The 19,048-nt window shown below is 45.2% G+C and overlaps 1 protein-coding gene across 2 annotated transcripts in view; it reads right to left on the bottom strand.

Moving 5' to 3' along the window:
- Window positions 1-522: 522 nt before the first annotated feature.
- Window positions 523-19,048, bottom strand: part of Cpxm2 (carboxypeptidase X, M14 family member 2) — a 112,019-nt gene continuing 93,493 nt past the window's right edge. For both annotated transcript variants that reach the window (XM_052196857.1, XM_052196865.1), the window contains 7 exons: window positions 18,284-18,407; window positions 15,995-16,191; window positions 14,266-14,445; window positions 11,288-11,585; window positions 5,617-5,756; window positions 4,355-4,454; window positions 523-843 (listed from right to left, as the gene is read on the bottom strand). In XM_052196857.1, the coding sequence (XP_052052817.1) occupies window positions 590-843; window positions 4,355-4,454; window positions 5,617-5,756; window positions 11,288-11,585; window positions 14,266-14,445; window positions 15,995-16,191; window positions 18,284-18,407 (1,293 nt within the window). In that variant the 3' untranslated portion in view covers window positions 523-589. The remainder of the gene's footprint in view (window positions 844-4,354; window positions 4,455-5,616; window positions 5,757-11,287; window positions 11,586-14,265; window positions 14,446-15,994; window positions 16,192-18,283; window positions 18,408-19,048) is intronic.

Here is a 19,048-nt window from a genome sequence, read left to right as displayed (position 1 = left end):
CCTTCTGTCTGCTTTTAGGAAGACAAGCTTTGTTGGAAAAAAAAGGAGCAGACTTAGGACTTTGTGATGCACACTTGGTAATAAATGCCTCTATTGTCAATAGAACGCAGAGTGTGTATATAGCAGCTTGGATTGTCCCCTGGGGCCAGAGAGGAAGGATTTTCTTAAGACTGCATAAGAACATCTCAAATGATAACATCTGGGGCAAAGGATTCCCCGGGTGCTGCAATGTCAACTGTGCCATTTGCAAATGCACTGGTGAACTTGGATGTCACGCAAACAGGGGAAGGCCTGGTTTCCCTTCCTGGACAGCCAGTGGTCAAGAACCCTTTCCAGATTCTCAGACTGACTTCACTGAACTCCCTCACTGCCAGCTGCTCTGTCCAAGGTATTTGGATAAATGAGAACAAAGGAAAGAAAACACCCTAAGCTGCCAGTCCTCCTCTTTGGGACCAGCCAAGCCACGCGGGCATGCTCCTGAGTGTCTCTTGAATTACAGTCAAAACAACAGGGAGAGCCTGCTACAAAGATACTACTGGAGTAGGTTTTATTTGCACAGTCTGGGGTACGTCTCAAGTGTCCGAGAGGGTCACCCACGCTGCCGCCTTTTTCGTCCTCGCAGCTTCAGGCGCCTGGAAGGTAGGCTGACAGGCTGCTTCCCAAATGTCTCCATAATTTCTCTTATCCTAGCCAGGTTGGTCTTGGTGAGTGTGAAGTCACACCGAGTAGCTCCCATGTCATAGCCAACCATACAGTTCTTGGTCGAGGTGACAAAGCCTTCTGCCTTGGCTGTGACCACATATTCACCAGGGTTCAGTAGGCGCCAGTAATCTCCATCGCTGGCTGGGAAAAGAAAGCAGGGAACCTCAAAACAGATTCTTTCTAGCACAAGTAGTCCCAGCCCCATTGCTTGGCCCGTCCCTCAGAATGGACCCTGAGCTCCTATGATCAAGTGCTTACAGCCTCTGGAAGCCACAGAGGCTGGTTTTCTCTTTAGCTGCCACTTTGATGTTTCAACAGGAAGAGGCTAAGAGCCTAGGCTCCCTGCTGTATAAGCCTAGTTGGAGATGAGATCTACAAAAGTCTTTCCTGTGTGGCAAGCAATTCATTATAAATATGAACTCACAAACATTACGTCCTCGCCACAAAATGGCCTCTTGTAAAGTCAGCAGTTCATAGCTTCCTGGCTTCCCTCTGCAGAGCTATGAACATAGAAGGATCAATCATTCCTAAAAGGTGAGGGTTCTTGGCTTCTAAAAGTTCAGGAACAGACTGCCCAGGACATGGCCTTGGTGCCTGCACACCACCCCAGCCTCACTGTATGGCCATGGACAGAGAGAGACTTGGAAGCTACAGGAGCAGGAACTCAAGGCAGGACAGGGGCTCAACAAGTCAAGCAAAGACCCATGAAAACTGACAAGCTGCAGGGAGGGCTGAGGAGGAGCCCTGATGCCCAGCTATACAGCTAGTCACTTACCCAATGGGTCCCTTCCTTAGCTTAGTGGATCAGAAGCCTCTGGGGCTTCGCTAATTCTCCCTTGAGACTAAGTTCACATTCTCATGCAGGCTGGAATGCTGGCTTCCGGTCTACTCAGTTCCTTTTAGCCACTCTACTCACCTGGCCACACTCAAAGTAGTAATGCTGAGATTCAATTACAGATGGACTTTGGCATAAGGCATGTGCTCTAAAGGATGTCATGTCTTCACGCAGAGACTATGGCGAGATCAGGGAGCCACGCCCACACTCAGAGACACCGAGTTGTAGAAGAAAAGTTGAGAGGGTAAATGGCATCTCTTGATCAACGTGACCCAAGGAACTCTGGGATGTAGAGTTCCTTAAAAGGAGAATTATACTCCAGGCCGACTGGCCAACACCATTCCCAGGACTGTGGAGTATAAAGCTGTGAAGAACATGTCTCTACATATCTACATGTCTATCTATGTATTGAACTCAGATCTCTGCATGCCAGACAAGGTCTACCACTGAGCTACACCCCTAACCCAATGAAGGGTCTCTTATTTGGTAGAAAACCTGCATTCCCACTAAAGGAAGACACACAAGGAAAGAGCTAGGGACCTCTGAGAATCTCTCTCTCTCTCTCTCTCTCTCTCTCTCTCTCTCTCTCTCTCTCTCTCTCTCGTGTGTGTGTACATTGATATACATGCAGATATGAAAAGGTGCTCACGCATACTTGTGTGTTTGTTTAGAGGCCAGAGGGTGAGCTTAGTGAGTATAGTGTCTCCCTTGATTGCTCCTCTCTTTGTTACTTTGTAACAAATTGGAGCTCACCAATTTGCTCTAGTTTAGCTAGCAGCTTACCCCAGGTATCCCCTGTCTCATTCCTTAGCATTAAGAATATAGGAGACTCTGATAAACTAACCCAGTACTTACATGGGTTCCGCGGATATGCAAACTCTGGTCCTCATGTTTGTATGACAAGTGCTTTATTCACTGAAACATCTTTCTCCCCTTTTCTTGACTCTGAACAGATACTTGGTGATTCTGTCCCCTCTCTTTGACGTAGCATCTTTGCTCTATAAGCCTGTGACCATTCCTTAGGGAGGGAGCACCACCTTGACTTTTTGGCCTGTCTCTGTATCTACCTGTTGTATTTCTTTCCAGGCCCTGGTTGCCATCTGTAATATTTTTATTCTCCCTAAGAGTTCACTGTAGGTCTCCTCCATCAGAAAACATACGTAGTGGTCAGGGACATCCTTGTTGTTCGCAGCAGGAGTTCCTGGCTCACTGTGGTTGCTCAATAAACCAAGCTAAGAGGAAGACTAAAACAATGGGGACCACGTTGGCTTCACAAAGTCAGAACAAGAGATGCTGGTTCTGTAATCTACGTTTCCATATCTGAAACATGGCTCTGCTTGGCTTTCCCCTCTGCCTAGCAGGTCTCTCCAAAGACTGCAGACAATGGTTTCCACCTTATACTAGGGCTCTTCCTATTTCTTCTTCTTCCCTGATGACACTTATCCTAGAACTGTGCACTGGAGGATGCTGCAGATTGAGTTCTGTCTCATTGAACAACTGAGCTAGTGTTCTGGGATAAACACTCCATGCATCCACCATGCAAGGTTAACACTGTGGACACTGCTTGTCACTTTTGGAATGAAAGGGGCACCCCAAGCCCAGTGATTGCTCATTCATTGGCAGTTCAAATTGGTGTCTTCTGAGCAATGGACAGCATGTGAAATTCTAACCCAAATGTGCTTTTATAAATAATCTTTCTAGTTCCCTCTCTGTGGGATTCCGTTTAATGCTTCTGTTTACATTATGCAAACTTCCACTGAAATGAAACTTGTCGGATCATATAAGCCTCAGATGAAAAAATCAAGACAAATTCAGCACTTCCAGTGATTGCAGAGGGGGCTTATAAAGAGCCATGTGTGTGAGTGTGTGTGTGTGTGAGTGTGTGTGTGTGTATGTGTGTGTGTGTGTGTGTGTGTGTGTGTGTGCAATGTGGGAGGCATTTGCCTAGAGCACGTGCTGGGAAATTATTTATAGGAGGAAGTAGAGGGTATGAGATGCATTTGCCATTAGCTCATCCAAACTGCCAACTTGATTACAGGGCTTGAAAGTCAGAGCCCATTAGGCAAAGCATTCTCATCTAGGCTTATAGGGCTCTGGGGCCTTTTTACCCCCCACTGTGCAGAGCCCCAGTGTTTTCCTCCATTGCCCACCAGGCACTAAATAGTGTGAGGAATGTCAGGGCTCCTTTAAGAAGTACTATTTAAAACACAGATCCTACATAGAATGAATGGCCCCATCTTTCATTCATGTAGATCACTAGCATCCTGCTTGGTCTCTGGCAAATTATGAGGGCTTGGTCCAGATCTATAGAACTGATGGATGAATGAATGAATACATGCATGTTCATAAGGATCTGTGGGTACAAATTTCCATGTAATACTTAGTGAAACCTTACAGACAGTGGCTGTAACATGTAGGACAAGTGGTGGAAAAAGTCAAAGGTCCAGTGGTGAAGGAAAAGACCATTGATGCCACACAACAGTCCCTAACTTCTCAGAAGCTTCCACTGCAGCATGAATTTCAATAATTGCTCTAAACTGTCCCAGGGAAGGGGTAAGGAGAAGCTAAAAAGCCAGGCTGAAAAACCACAACTGCAGGGCATCTCAGGAAGTGGGAGAGGAGATGCCGATTCAGTTCTGAATAAGAAGTTTCTATAAGAATACCCCATGCTAATCAACTGTGCCACTGGCCTCCCAGTGAATGAGTTTCTAAAACTCCCATCATGACTGAAACCCAAGCATCACAGTACAAGGAAACAGAACAGTACACAGAACAGGTTTTTCTTATTGAGACAGTTTTTATATATTTCACAGATACCTGTCCGGATGTCATGGTTAACACCTTCCACAGAGATTATGGCATTCGAAATCCCTTTCCCTTGTAAATCTCTCACTATGCCTTTGATGCCTCGATGAACCTGCAGCAAACATGAGACCCAGTGAGTGACCAGCCAGCTCTGGACCCCAACAGCACAAGAAAGCCGGCAGGGCAGGTAACATCAGCTCAGTCCTCACCAAGAACATTCAAAGTACTGCATCTAGCTCAATATGCACCTGGCTCTACATGGACTTGGTAAAATGTCTTGTGGCCCATGATCCAGAAAGTTTCTCACTGCAAGTAAAAACTTCCAGGTGAAAACATTAAGATCTGAGTTTCATTGAAATCCACCCACTAGGGCTAGGGATGCGGTGCAGAGACAGAATGCCAGTCTAGCCTGTATGTGGCCCCGGGTTCCCTTCCTACCACCAAAAAATAAACCAAATTTCTCTGGAAACCAGAATTTAACTTTTGTTAAATTTATTTTAACTTGAGGCAATGTCTCATTGTGTAGTCCCCTCTCCCTCCCCAGCTGGCCTGGAATTTGCTATAGAGACTCAGCCGGCCTTGAACTGAACACCCGTCTACTTCTGCCTCTCAAGTGCTGGGATTAAAGGCTTGCACCACAAGTTTAAAATGTAACTCAATTTTTATCAGGCATGCTTATTTGGACCTTCTTGGGTTCCATAGACTTAAGAACATAGGTGTTAGAAACAAAGGAACCAGAGACCATCAAGAAATAATCGCTTTGTATTGAGTCCATCTACTAACAAACCATGTCATATAACACACACCAGCCAGATCCTGTACCTCAGTCTTCCTGTCTGTAGGATAGTATGACAATCTGTGATGGCTTAGCACCTTCTCAATGATACTCTGGATATGTTATCTACAGGGGCAATTTTGGCAAATTTAAGCCGTAGCTTAGAAATTGCCCAATTTCCACAATCAAGCCTTTCTCTTCTTTCCCTATGCAAAGGAATATGAGGTTTCGGGACTGGGGCAGTTGTCTCACAGCTTCCTGAAAGAAGTTCCTATTCTCTGTACCATGAATCCTTCTGGAAACCCTTGCAGGGCAGACTTGGCATAAGATCCAGGTGCCAACCACAATCATCTGGCAAAGGTGTAGCCACTGCACCAGGAAGCTGGTGTGCCCAAGCACAGGCTACAAGCTCCACCCGACTCTCCCATGGCTGTGATGTTCACACTCACAACCCATTTCTTAGCTGCTTCCTCTCCTCCCAGCCACACGTTCAGCATACCTGTTCCATGAACACAATCAAAGACTCCCGGTTATTCTCCCATTCCTCAGGCAGCTCGCTCTCATGAGGGTATTTATCACAGCCCACGTAGATGGACAGCTCAAAGCAGTTGGTATGGAGGTAGCTGAAATCATTTAGACCTGTCAAGCCAACCAAACATTTTAACTGCTTTACGCTTCAAGCAGCAAGGGGAGTGGGCAGGAATTTTCAAGAACATTTAGAGTTCTTCAGCTAAACAGGGAAGCAGAAACAATCTACCATAGATAAACAGAGGGAAACAAATGTGCCTGGAAAGCCATAGTTAATAACCGCAATGGATTAAGTATTTAATTCACTGTGTTTGGCAGCTGTATGGGTCTCAGATGAGAGCCTAAATAGTTCCCTGCTTCAATTCATTAAAATAGCTAACCTCTGTCCTGTCTGCACGGTCTTCTCCATGTCTCTTTCTTCCCCTACCTCTTCCGGGTCATGCCCACAAGTTGTGTCCTGCAGGTCACTACATTGTCCTCACAAACTCAGCCATAGCTCAGCCTCACAACTAAGACAAATGAGGCTGTGAGAATTGCAACCAAAATTTATGTCTCTTCAAGGGGCCCATAATCTAGGTTGGAGCCTAAACCATATATGTGGTTGCTTTGCAGCTGCTTGGCTAACACACCCACCCAGTGAGTCCCAAAGCAACAGACCTGCATCCTGATGTGCAGATGGGAAGCAGCCAGCCTGATGTATGGCTGTCCCATATGAGCTTCCTTGGGCTGCAGTCACAAATGCCCACATCATGGCTTAAAGCAGATACCCATGCACTGAGAGGCTAGAAGTCCTGGGGGGGAGGGGCGCTCCCTTCAGAACCTATGGGAACACCCTCCTTGCCAGCCCGGTTGGCCGAGGCATTTCTTATGTCAATTGTTTGACTCAGCCCAATCTTCTGTATTTGCTTCTTCCTCTTTGGGTTCATTTAAGGACACGCCTCACTGATGTAGCACACATCCGGTAACAGAGAAGATCATCTCCAGGTCCTTCGTTACATCTTCAAAGACTATCTTCCCAGTAAAGTAACAATGACAGGTGCAAAGGAGTTATAAAACAGACATGTTGTTTTGGAGGTCTTTCTCAAGCAATCACACTACCCAATATTTGTAAAATGAAGAAGTACTATCATGAGTGTCACATGGCATAGGGTAGCAGCACAGCTCTTGGGGTGGGTGGGATGCCAGAGATTGGACTCAAGCCATTATCCACGCTCAGCTCTGAGTCCCTCTCTACTAATGAGCTTCCCCTCAACATTTCTACCTCTGAATAGCATGTGCAGCAAGCTGCGCTCTCCAGCAGTGGGCTGAGCACTGCTCTGTGGAGGAGATCTTCTAAGGACCCCTACCTGTTCCCTGGAGGGCAGAAGAAGGTACAAGCTTGAAACACAAGGGTCTGTGTGGATAGAGAAAAGGGCTCTATTACAAAGGCTCTTTTGCTTTAAAGCCAGATTTTGGGGCATCAATCCATTGTCCCATCCTGAAAATAGCACCAAACCTTTAGCCACTTATCTCTTTCCATTTGATTCCAGACACTTGAATTTCAGCAACTGTGATCTCTCAGAATAAAGCAAGGAAGAGTAAAACAGAAACAAAGGGGACGTGATGAGATTGTGTTCAGGGAATGTTTTACAAGGGCTGGTCAACCCTGGACTCATCTGTCTTGATTTATCTATCAATCTACAGTGAGATACTGAGGGCATCTGGGTCCTATGGTAACAAAGTAACTGCTCAGCACAGGTCTTGACTCTTAGGAGGGATGGGCCTCCTTTGATCATAAAGTTGTCCTTAGCCTCACATTCTTAGGCCCTTCTAGTACTGAAATAATTGTGATAATCAAATTTCTAGAATGGGTTTCTTTCTCTCTCTCTTCCCTTCTTTCTTTCTTTCTCTTTCTTTCTTTCTTTCTTTCTTTCTTTCTCCCTCCCCCTCCCTCCCTTCCTTCTTCCTTTTCTTTTCTTTACTTCTTTTCTATTTTTCTATCTTTCTTCTTTCAAAAAGCATCTTTGAAGCACTGAAAGCCTGAGATGAGCTGACAAAATGCCGAGAAACTTCAGCCTGGAGAAGCTTGGGCCCATCCATCTCTGTGGCTGACATACTGCCTGTCAGGTGAGACCTTGCTCGGAGCATTCCAGACAGAAGAGTTTTGACTGTGAAAGGTGACTTCCTGTCTGAAGCACCTGTGGATCAGGATCTGCTACAAACTCTCATAGCTCTTCCAAACCTTCGGGCCTGGCAAGAGACATCCTTTGCGACTCTCTCTGTGCCCCAAGTCATTCCTATTGTCCACGGCACCTGCCCTCCTTGTGATTGCCTGTGCGTGTCCACAGCCAAGAAGACAGTTATTTTGAGTTCAGAAGCACAGGCTGCCCATGCTGGACGCTGTGAAATGTCCAAAGCCTCACAGGTAATCACTGCCCCTGTCCCCTCACTGCTGCCATAGGGCAGGATAATGGGTGAGAAAACAGAGCAGTGGAACTAGGGAAGTGGAAAAGAGAAGGAATTAGAAAGCAGATTTCATTAATCTACAAAGGAAGGTATCTGCAGAGTCCATCATAGATGGAAAAGACTCAAGCTGCCACACTGTTTTGCCATAAAGTCTCCTAAAGAAGGGCAAGCAGAACCAGGAGGGTGGAAACATTCGGAGCTGCCTGCATCAGTATGGCATAGACTGCGGCAGTCTATGCCAGCCTGCTTTCCTTGGCATCACTATTGTCCCAACCCTGTCAGACTCACAAGTGTCTGTTCACAATGTAGTCACAGCAGCAAACAAATAAATATAAACAAATAAATAGATTTTGCACAGATATTCTTGTAAGTATGTTTTTAGGCCCTGAAAAAAAAGATGCTTATTTTGTAATTTGTACAGACAGTGCAGTGAAATTTTTATAGTGCAAATGATGTAATTCGTATAGTGAAAAAACAGGAAATAACTTCAACTGAATTGTTGCCAAGACAAAAATGGTGTCTATTCTGATATGTTTTAAAGTGATTATGGGAACAAATATTTCTGTTTTGTTTTTTTCCTTTTGCAAGAGAGGAACATACTTGAAAAGTATATGAAGACTGATTTATAGACAAGTATACTATCAAAATTAACTAGCATAGTGGAACAGAGAACAGAACAGGTTCATGGAATCAGAGTCTCCTAGTTTCCTTTGAAGTTGCTATGGTAAAATATTCTAACAAAAAGCAGCCGAGAAGGCATTATCTGGCTTACAATTTCAGGTTACAGTCCAACACATCAGGGAGCTTGGAGTGAATAATTATATCCATAGTCAAGAGCAAAGAGAAATAAATGCATACACATGCACATCTGCTTGCTTGGCTATGCTCAGCTCAATTTCTCTACTTTCATTTAGTTCAAAGGCACCTACCTTGGGAATGGTGTCGCCCACAGTGGGCTGCATCGTTTTCACATCAATCACCATCCATCCACTAAATGCGCCCACAGGCCAACCCAATACAAACAAGTCCTCACAGTAACTTGGGGCTTTGCTCTCCTCCCAGGTGAATCTAGGCTGTGTCAAGTTGACAATTAATGTGAACATTACATAGTGATTTCATGATGAGCATGCCTGATAACGGGGAGGTCACTGGGGATAGAACCTTAGGCTAAGTGCCCAGATCAGTGATCAGCCAGACATGAATTACATCGCCATAAGCTCTCTGTGATCCTAACATATCCTAGAGGGAAACAACAACACCACATTTTTAAGCCCAATTTTTCAAATAGAAAAGTGTAGGGCTTCAGAGAAAAATTATCCAGGATCATACATTATCTGAATGATAAAGCCAACATTGAACTATTAGGCATGAAAAAAATTTCAATTCCATTATTGCCTTGACAGTCCTCTCACTATGAAGAAAAAAAAAGTGATTTGTACTTTGCTGGGACCTTCAGCCCTTGAGGATGACCTTAGGCAACATGCTGGTCTTACCCCTTGCAAATCTTGGCATGTGAACTATGGGCTTTCTGTTTGCTGCCAAGTTGGGTGTCTCTTGGAAAATCCTCTCCAGGCCCATGTGGTAACTGGCTTTGACATATGGCACTGGTGACACTGGGTAGCTAGCCCACGGAGAGCAGATGTATGTAGCTGTTTCCCTCGCATGGCGATCTTAGGACATAGCAACTCAGTTATATCACACCGGATCCAGGATGCAGACTCATGACCTCAGACATTCCCCTAGATCAGTGATTTAAGCAAAGAGCCCTAACTTTGACACCAACATGCTCTGCTACTTTCTCCCATCCACAGTCCTCTGAAATATGAGTGTCTAGGTGGCTAAGGACAAGACATAACAAGTTTTAGCTCTACCAGTTTCTTGGTAGGGCAAAGTTCCAGCCATCTCCAGGCTCTCTTATTCATCAAAATGAGTAAGCCCCACCCACCTCTGAGAATGCAGTAAAAGGTTAAAGCATTGTCTTTGGGGAGTGCTGGGTCGGTACTTTGGAAGCCATTGCTAACCATCATACTGAGCATTAGGATAAGAAGTTTGATGGCAAATTTTTGTCAACTTTACTACATCTGAAATCATCTAAAACCCAAACAACTGGGCACACCTGTGAGGGTTTTCTTGACTGGATCGTTGGAAATGAGACAATGGGCCCTAAATCTGGTCCACACCTTCCGATGGCAGTCCACATGAAAGGAGATGGAAGAAGGAAGCTTTTGCACTTTGCCTGCTTGCCTCACTCTTACTGGCAAGCGCATCTATCCTGTCACTAACGTATTATTTTGCTGATATTAGAACCTATGTCTTCAGAATTTCAACATAGACTGACAACCAGCAGCTCTCTGGGAATTACCCAGGACTCTAGCACCAGATTCTTCACCTCTCTGTCAGGAAGAACCTACTTAGACTACAGCCTGTAAGCCACTCCAAACACACACACACACACACACACACACACACACACATATACATCCTATCAGTTACATTCTCTTGGAAAACCCTGAATAATGGAAGAGGACACATGGTGGAGAGGCCTGGGTTTAACTCTGGACTGGAGTCTATGATTGTTAATATTGCCAACTTGACAGGACCTACAGTCCTCCTAAGAGACATACCCCTGTGTATGTCTGTGATGAATTATCTAGACTGTGTTAATCAAGGTGAGAAAATCTAACTGTGGATACCACCATATCATAGACTGGGCTACTAGACTGAACAAGAAAAAAGGTGACTGAGTACCAGTATCTATCTCTCTTTACTTATGGACTATGGCTGCAATATAACCAGTTGTCTCACATTCTTTCCATAATAGACTGCATCCTCAAATGTGAGCCAGCATACCCCCACCACACATACACACACACACACACACACACACACATACACACACACACATGCATGTGCACATGCACACACATGCACAACATACATATGCACGTGTGCATTCAAACATGGGCCTACACATGCACACACATGTATGCATGCACATAAGCATGTGCATTACACATGCACATACATGCACATGTGTGCATATATACACACACATGTGCACACAGCCACCCATGCATGTGCATGCCTTAAATTGCTCTTGTCAGATGTTTTGTCATAGCAACAGAAAACATAACTAGTGTACTATCCATAGTCCTTGGGACCATGATGTTAGATTGGCAGATAGATCTAAGACATACTTCCAGCCACTGTGTGCCAGGAAGCCCCATTCACGGTGCCCTCCTCCTTCTGAAAATCTTCTGTGTGGCACACTCGCCTCCTGGCATCTGTCATGAGGCGGTGAGTGGAAGCATAGGAGTACGCCAGCCAGCGGAACACATGATCATCAGGTGTTGGGGTGTGCTCCTGGGTCTTCCACAGGGACCGCACCATGTCATAGGGGTATGCCACGACCAGCTCACCCCCCTGTAGGTTGCCTCCCAGCACAAATGGGATCTTCTCCATCCAGGCAATGACAGCTCTGGTCTCCATGGCCACCTGGGAGTATACAAATTTAACAAACAGAAAGAAGTTGCTTCGCTTCTTTAGCTTTCAAAAAAAGGGAAATGCTTGAAAAATTGGAAATTTTATGGAACAGTCTCAGCAATATTCAAAATCTCAAACTGTGCCTTGGGGAAACTGGACATTTTAGAAGCAATGGATTAAAAAGGGGAAAGCCAGGGAAATGCTGAGATTCCACGGCAGGATATTCTAGCAAATACTTTCATCGGGTTAGTGTCATCATTCCATGAATCCCATGAACTCCTGAGTTGGAGTGTTCACTAACTACAGACAGCATGAGAAACACACACGACCAGGAGTACCCCGAAACTACAGCCTCAGTCTGACCATGCTGCTAGCCAAGGTATCAGCTGACTTTTCTAGCAAAGGATGAGACGGTGACTCTTTGGGGCCTTGTGGTACAGGCAGGCTCTGTCACAGCTACCCAGCTCTGTGCCTGTAGCAAAGAAACACCATGGACAGAGTGCAAATGTGTGCCGACCGAAGCCGCTCAGGAAGGCAGGGCTATGTGGGCTGGAGTTTGCGGACTTCAGTCTTAAAGTCACTCTCAGTTTCCAGAAAACAGAAGGATATGACATTTCAGGAACACAGTCCCAGCTCCCAGAGGCAGTAAACCCAGCCGCTCAAGCACAACTAAGTATGAGCAAGACAGGGGAGAAGAGGAAGAATGGAAGGTGACCTGTTAACAGAGACATAAAATGTCACACAGGAAAAAGCACTGGGTTTCATTTAAATCTACATTTAAGCAGACATGGGTGGGGGTACAGTGGGATGAGAGAAAGGGGGGGGAGGGAATCACTGATTAGTATAAGAAATGAAATGGGATCTCTAGCCCTAACCCTAGCCTTGCAATTAAAACAAAACAACAACAACAACAACAAAAAAAAAAAAAAAAAAAAAAAAAAAAAGCTCCTAATTTGGGACCCAGGAGGACTCAGCAGATAAAACTGCTTGCCTCGTCTCACAAGCCTGACTAGCGTTCAATTCTCAGAACCCACTTAAAATCAACATGTGATGATCCACATCTGTAATCAGCCTACAGAGAAATAGGAGGCAAAGACGAGAGATCTCCTGAGAAGGAGCTCACTAGCCAGTTAGCCTGGGTATGCCAGTGTGATGGAAACAGCAGGAAAGATCTGGTCTGAAGCGTGGAGAAAGGACTCCTGACAGCTGTCATCCACACTACCCCTATAGGGGCATCATAGCACATCCATGCTACCCCTATAGGGGCGCCATAGCACATCCACGCTACCCCTATAGGGGCGCCATTGCACATCCATGCTAGCCCCCATAGGGGTGCCAAGGTACATATGTGCCCATACTCATACGGACACAATAAATCTGAAAAAGAAAATGACTTATTTTAACATAATAATAATACTATCCGTGGATGTAAAGGATAGCTTCTGCCATTTAGAGATGCCTGTGAAAATGTTTATAAATAAAATCACATGATGACATGTCTGCTTTAGGAAGAAGTATGACTTGGCCCATGTCACTGCTGATATGAGTGATTCTGAGCCCTCTACAGCTTCCTTTACTTTTATACATTTGACCTTTTATGGGGGGAAAAGTTAAAAGAGGAGAATTGATAATGTTAAGAGATTCATTTAAAAGGTTGACATGGTTTAATGCAAACATGTGGATCAAGCCATATAATAATAAATGACTGATTGTCACACATCATTTCAGCAAGACAATGTGGGTGCCAGCAGAGGAGCACGGAGGGCCACTGGCTGTGCAGACAGAAACGTTGACTCAGGACTGCAGGGTGCCTGCCGGGCTTCATTCAACTTGGTCCTGGGCTTGAAGCCCACCATCAGCCTTGGGTCAGGTTAAAGATGGAACATAGCTCAGGGCACAGAATCAACACTGACCCATGCTGTGACGCCATAGTTCAACCCAAGTCAGTAGCAGCTGCTATACACCTGCGTGATTTCAGCCCCACCCCCACAGGCCACTGCTTCCCACCAGAAAAGGCTTCCTACCCTAAATGAGTGGCTCTCATTTCTCCTGTCTTGTTTAAATGCACGAGCAGACATAAAAAATCTTACCGTTTGGTTTCACTTGTCTTCTCAATTCTTTTGACCCAGTTTAAGCTCCTAAAATTCATTCCTGATTTTGATAAATGCTATTGTTCTCTTACCCACTTTATAATAAAGAGATTGTCTACATACATGATGATGACCCTAAGTAATCAGTCTCTTGCTGTAAGGAGCCATGTGCATTGAACACATTTGTACCGTGTTCTGGTACACACATCACCAAAAGTGAAATGGCCACATGTCTCCTGAACCATCTTGTATATATTGTAAGTACCTAGCAATTAGTAAAAGCCCATGCCATGGGAATGTAATTAACATAGATAAGGATAATTATAGTAAAAAATTCACGCATTCCAGGGGTGGTTTTTTGTTTGTATGTTTGTTCATTTGTTTACAACTCTAGTTATAGAAGTTTAATCAAATGACTCTACAAAGAATCTCCACAATACCAGCTTGAAGGGTAGTTATGACCCAGTACTGTTCTCTACTGTCAGAAAAGACAAGAAAGATGTATTTTTCTTCTTTTTCTGTGCCACATCCTCGGCAGATATCAGCAGGCAACCTTTCACCCTCCTCTGCCACTCTAAAAAATTAGAACTGTTTTCACTCACTGTGGCGTTCTCAGACAGAAACCACTCAGGGATGCCAATGTAGTGGTTGGGAACCTTCCTTGGAGCATTCTGTCGGTCCTCTGCCTCCCAGAGCAGCGTGTTCAAATCTGGAAAGTTGTTGTTGATATCGATGCCATCGTGGGTCCAACGTCCCAGGGACCAGCCTCCCAACTCGGAACCCTGGAGAAGATTCCGAATGTGAAGAGCTCTCAGACTGCAGGAGGACACAGATGTGTGATGTGTCGGTGTCTGTGTCTGTGTCTGTGTCTGTATCTGTGTCTTCCATGTGCACCTCCAAGTCTCTGAATGCTCTTGGCCCCAGGAAAGATATCACAGGAGAATACAGAAAAACCTGCTATGAACATCTGATAAAACACAGACAACACAATCACCTCACGTCAAAGCTGGATACCCAGAGGAAGACTCCTGCCATATGGCCAAGCCCAAAGCCTTAGACCTCTTCTTACACCTCTCCCTTCCCATGGCCTCCCACAACATGGCCAAACCCTCTGAAAAGGAAGAAGTCTGGAACTGGACCATCGCAGAATCACCTACTGTCAATGCAGTACCAGTGTGCTCCCCTTGCCCTGCTGGAATTCTGGCTTTACCATACCACGCTGAACAAGCCCAATCTTATCTGATTTTAGAGGCTAAGCATGGCTGGGCCTGGTTAGTACTTGGATGGGAGTTATTATTTTAACTACCCAGGTAGTCATTGTGTCAGAATCAACAAACACAACTAAGTGCTGAACTTTAAGGAAGCATTTGACAGGAACTGCCATTTAGATGGTGCTCTATTTTATACCAAATATTGTGAAATATCACTATTGATCCATGGCTTGATTTAATGCAAGTATATAGATATGTCTATATGATAATTAGACACAATGATAATATGTCTATTATCACACTATATGATAATAGAACACAAAACATAAGCAATATTCCAGAATAGTCAAAACAGTTATCACTAGGGGACAGGTGAGAATGTTAGCAGTAATAACCAAAACCTCAAAAGCGTTCAACCAACCCAAGGTGCTACTGCCATGGGTATGTAATAATGGCAGTACTCATATGGACATTCTAGGGCATAAACCTCTCTCAGTCTCACCATCAGTTTTAATTCCTGCTCTAGATCCCCCAGAAACCTTACAATGCAAAGAAACAATCAGAAAGAAGGCAAGCAGCTCCTACAAGCAAAAGGCTGCAGATAGAGGCTGCCAGCTTCAGCAACAAGATGCTCAGAAATAAGGAAAGGTGGCCAGGGAGATGGCTCAGCTGATAAAGTACTTGCTGAGCAAAGCATGAAATTAGAACCCCAGTACCCAAGTAAGAAGCTAGGTGTAACAGTATGTGCCTGTAATCCCAGTATGGTGGTGGTAGAAACAGGTAGATCCCTAGGACAGAATGGCCTAACTGAATCAATGCACTTTTAAGTTCAGCAGGAGACTCTGTCTCAAGAACTAAAGGAGAGAAGCTATTGACAAAGACTCCCAACATCAACCTCAAGGTCTTCCCATGTACATATCCGGACAGGTAGATTTACTCTCTCATAGATGCACAGGCATAGACACACATGCACACCTACACGCATACAGCACTGACATCAAAAACAAGGGAGAGAGACAGAGATGGGAGGGGGCTCCTGTGAGCTGGGCTAAATACACCCTGGATTGTTTCTGCTGGGGGTGGGGGGTTGGGTGGAGGGGCAGGGCTAGAATGCACTCACTCCTTCGCAGGCCTTCTCATAGCCGTCAGGATTGAGGGAGGGTAGAATGTGGATCCGAGTCTCCTCCACCAAGCGGACGATGCGTGTGTTCTGCGCTAAGTACTCCTGGCAGAGGAACTGCAGCAGCAGCAGCAGCAGCTCTCGGCCCAGAACCTCATTGCCGTGGGCCCCTGCGATGTAGTGGAACTCGGGCTCACCTGGACAGAGACAGACACAGACACACAGGCTCCTGCGGGTGTCCGCGTGGGGCCTGGCGAGGCTTGGAAGGACACAAGCAACCTTACAGCCATAAGTTTCTCCTTTCAAATAAGCCTCCAAAATTATACCGGGATAATTATTTGAAACCCAAATGCTCAAAGAGCTAAGAAAGGCTGTAGATAGGAAGCCTGAATGACTAGAACCACGTGTTCTTAGCAAGGAAAGACCAAATATCTCAGTGACTACGGTTATAAGCTAGACACAAAATGTAGTCGTTGCTTTTCTCTTCTATGGTGTAGTTGTTCTTTGTGAATTTCTTTACTTTTTTGCAAGGATGGCAGAGGATGGCTTTGTTGAACATCAGTGAGAGGAGCAGTCCTTGGTCCTGGGGTGGGTGGGAGGCGGTTCAATGCCCCAGTGTAGGGGAATGCCAGGTGGGAAGGCTAGAGTAGGTGGGTGGGTGGGGGAGCACCCTCATAGAGGCAGGGGGAGGAGGGGATGGGATAAGGGGTTTCCAGAGGTGAGACCTGGAGAGGGGAGAACATTTGAAATGTAAATAAAGAAAATATTCAATAAAAGAAAAAAATCTTAAAGGGAATCAACAAGGGCAGCTTGGTTAATGGACTGAATATTTTCTCTCCCCTAAAACTTAGTTAGCTTCCCGCTGAGAGGTGCTATGTATGTATGTATGTGTTTGTATGTGTGTGTATAAAATTAGTATTGAAGTCAAGACCCTGGGATAGTATAAAGATGTGGGGCCTTTAGGAGGAGATGAGGGATTAGTATCCTAGTAGAATGGTTTGTGAGAATATAGCCTTCCACCACCTTGTATCATGCAAGAGTTGAGCAGAAAACAAGCCCTTGCCAGACTCCAGATGTGCTGGCATCTTGATCTTCAACTTCCCAGGGCCCACAATTATAAGAAATAAATTCCAGTTGTTTATAAATGATGCCATCTTGACTATTTAGTTATAGCCGCTTAACAGACCCAGACTATCCTGCTGGGTGTGGCTGACCACACTCGTTTTTTTCCTTCTGTTGTCAAGCTGCTGTGCGGGAGGAAGCATGGTTTTATCCACAGGCAAGGCCTTTGCCCCTGAAAGAAACTCTTGAGATGAACTCCAGAGGCAGATGTGGAGTAACAATAAAGTCAAACAAGTCAGATACATCTTTTGCACCTAAATTTCAGTGGATTTTGAGAGCTTGGTTCTTACCAACAAGAAAAGCAGAGCTCACCCAGCCTGCAGGGACTGGGAGTAGTGACAGCTGTTGAGAAAACAACTAAAGGAAGTTAGCTTTTAAAGACAATACAGACATTGCTCAAAAAGGAGGGAACCCCTGCAACCCAAGCCATTCACAAATCAGAGCCCTGAATATTCTCCCTGAAGACGATCTGTCTCATATCCCACCATTCTTTCCTTTGTCTTGTAATTGGCCTCAGAAGCAGAGAGCACAGTTGAATGTGGTCCCTGTGCAGCTAAGGAGGAGGGTGCTTCTAGCTCAGAGAGATTCACAGTTCTTCTCAGATATGAGGGGCACAGAACCAAAATCCTCTTGTGTGAAATGGCTGTGGGATGGGGTGGCTCACACTCAGGGTATGAACACTGTCATGTGGGGTATGGGGAGATGCCTTCAAGTTAGGTAAGGAGCTATTGAATATACCATTCTCTTGGGAGAGGAGCTGACATGGTTATCAGCAGCTGGTAACTGGAGATGAACCTAGAGTCACCTGGAAAGAAGGAACCTCAGCTGAAGAAATGCCCACATCAAAAAGGCCTGTGGCCATGTCTTTGAAGTTCTTTTCTTAATTGCTAATTAATATAGGAGGGCCTGGCCCACTGTGCGTGTACCACCCCTAGGCAGGTGGTACTGGACTGTATTAAAAAGATAACTGAGAAATGCAATAAGCAGAATCCTTCCATGGCCTCGGCTTCAGTTCCTGCCTCGGACTCCCGCTTGAGTCCCTCCCCTGCTTTTCCTGGATGGTGAGTATATTACCTGCAAGCGCAAACAGATTTCCTCCCAAGCTGCTTTTGGTTATGGTGCTTGTTATAACAACGGCAAACAAACTCAGACAAAACTCTTTCTCACCAACTTCATGTTCCCCAGGATGGTCAGAGATCTCTACCGCATACAACTTCAGGCCCTGGTGGCTTTTGCCAATGTTGTAAATCCTGGTAATATTGGGGCACATTTCATTCACAACCTTCATCAACTGAAAGACAAGGCAGATGACAAATTTTGAGTCATGTTGACTGTCCACTAAAAAAAAGCAGTGCTCCCCAAAAGGAAGCAATCTCTACAGCCTCCCGCCCTAGCACCCCCTCCTCCCCACAGCCTCACTGCTACACCTAGCCAGAATACCTTCTTTGGCCCCCTTCTCCCCAGGATAATACCCACCTTTCCAACTAGAACCTACCCTTTGGCCATTGCCTCTAAGGAGACGCTCTTGGCCATTACCTGTCCTGGCCCTGTACTCCCAACATACTTGATTATGATAGTTATAATCTCTTGCTATAAAATGAATACCTGTGTCCATCAGCTGAAATCTAATCAAGGCCAGAGAATTAAAAGGGGAAGCATTGAGTCCAGCAAGATGGCTCAGTGGGTGAATACCCTAACCTGAGTCTCATCCTGGGGACCCACATACTGGAAGGAGAAAATCAACTCCTGCAAGATGTCCTGTGACTGTGGTGAGTGCATGGATGCACACATGTGCTCATATCCTAACAAATACATATCTTACAGATACACATAATACATTTATTTATAAAAGGAAGCATTGGATGGTGATTATGGCAAGTGGGTGTGGACTGCGTAAACAGGATGAGAACCCTTTAAAAGAGACAGAGGGCT

Source organism: Apodemus sylvaticus, chromosome 1 (genome assembly GCF_947179515.1).
Source record: "Apodemus sylvaticus chromosome 1, mApoSyl1.1, whole genome shotgun sequence".
NCBI classification, from domain to species: domain Eukaryota; kingdom Metazoa; phylum Chordata; class Mammalia; order Rodentia; family Muridae; genus Apodemus; species Apodemus sylvaticus.
The sequence above is the reverse complement of the archived record's forward strand: the minus strand, read 5'-3'. Positions and strand labels throughout refer to the sequence as shown.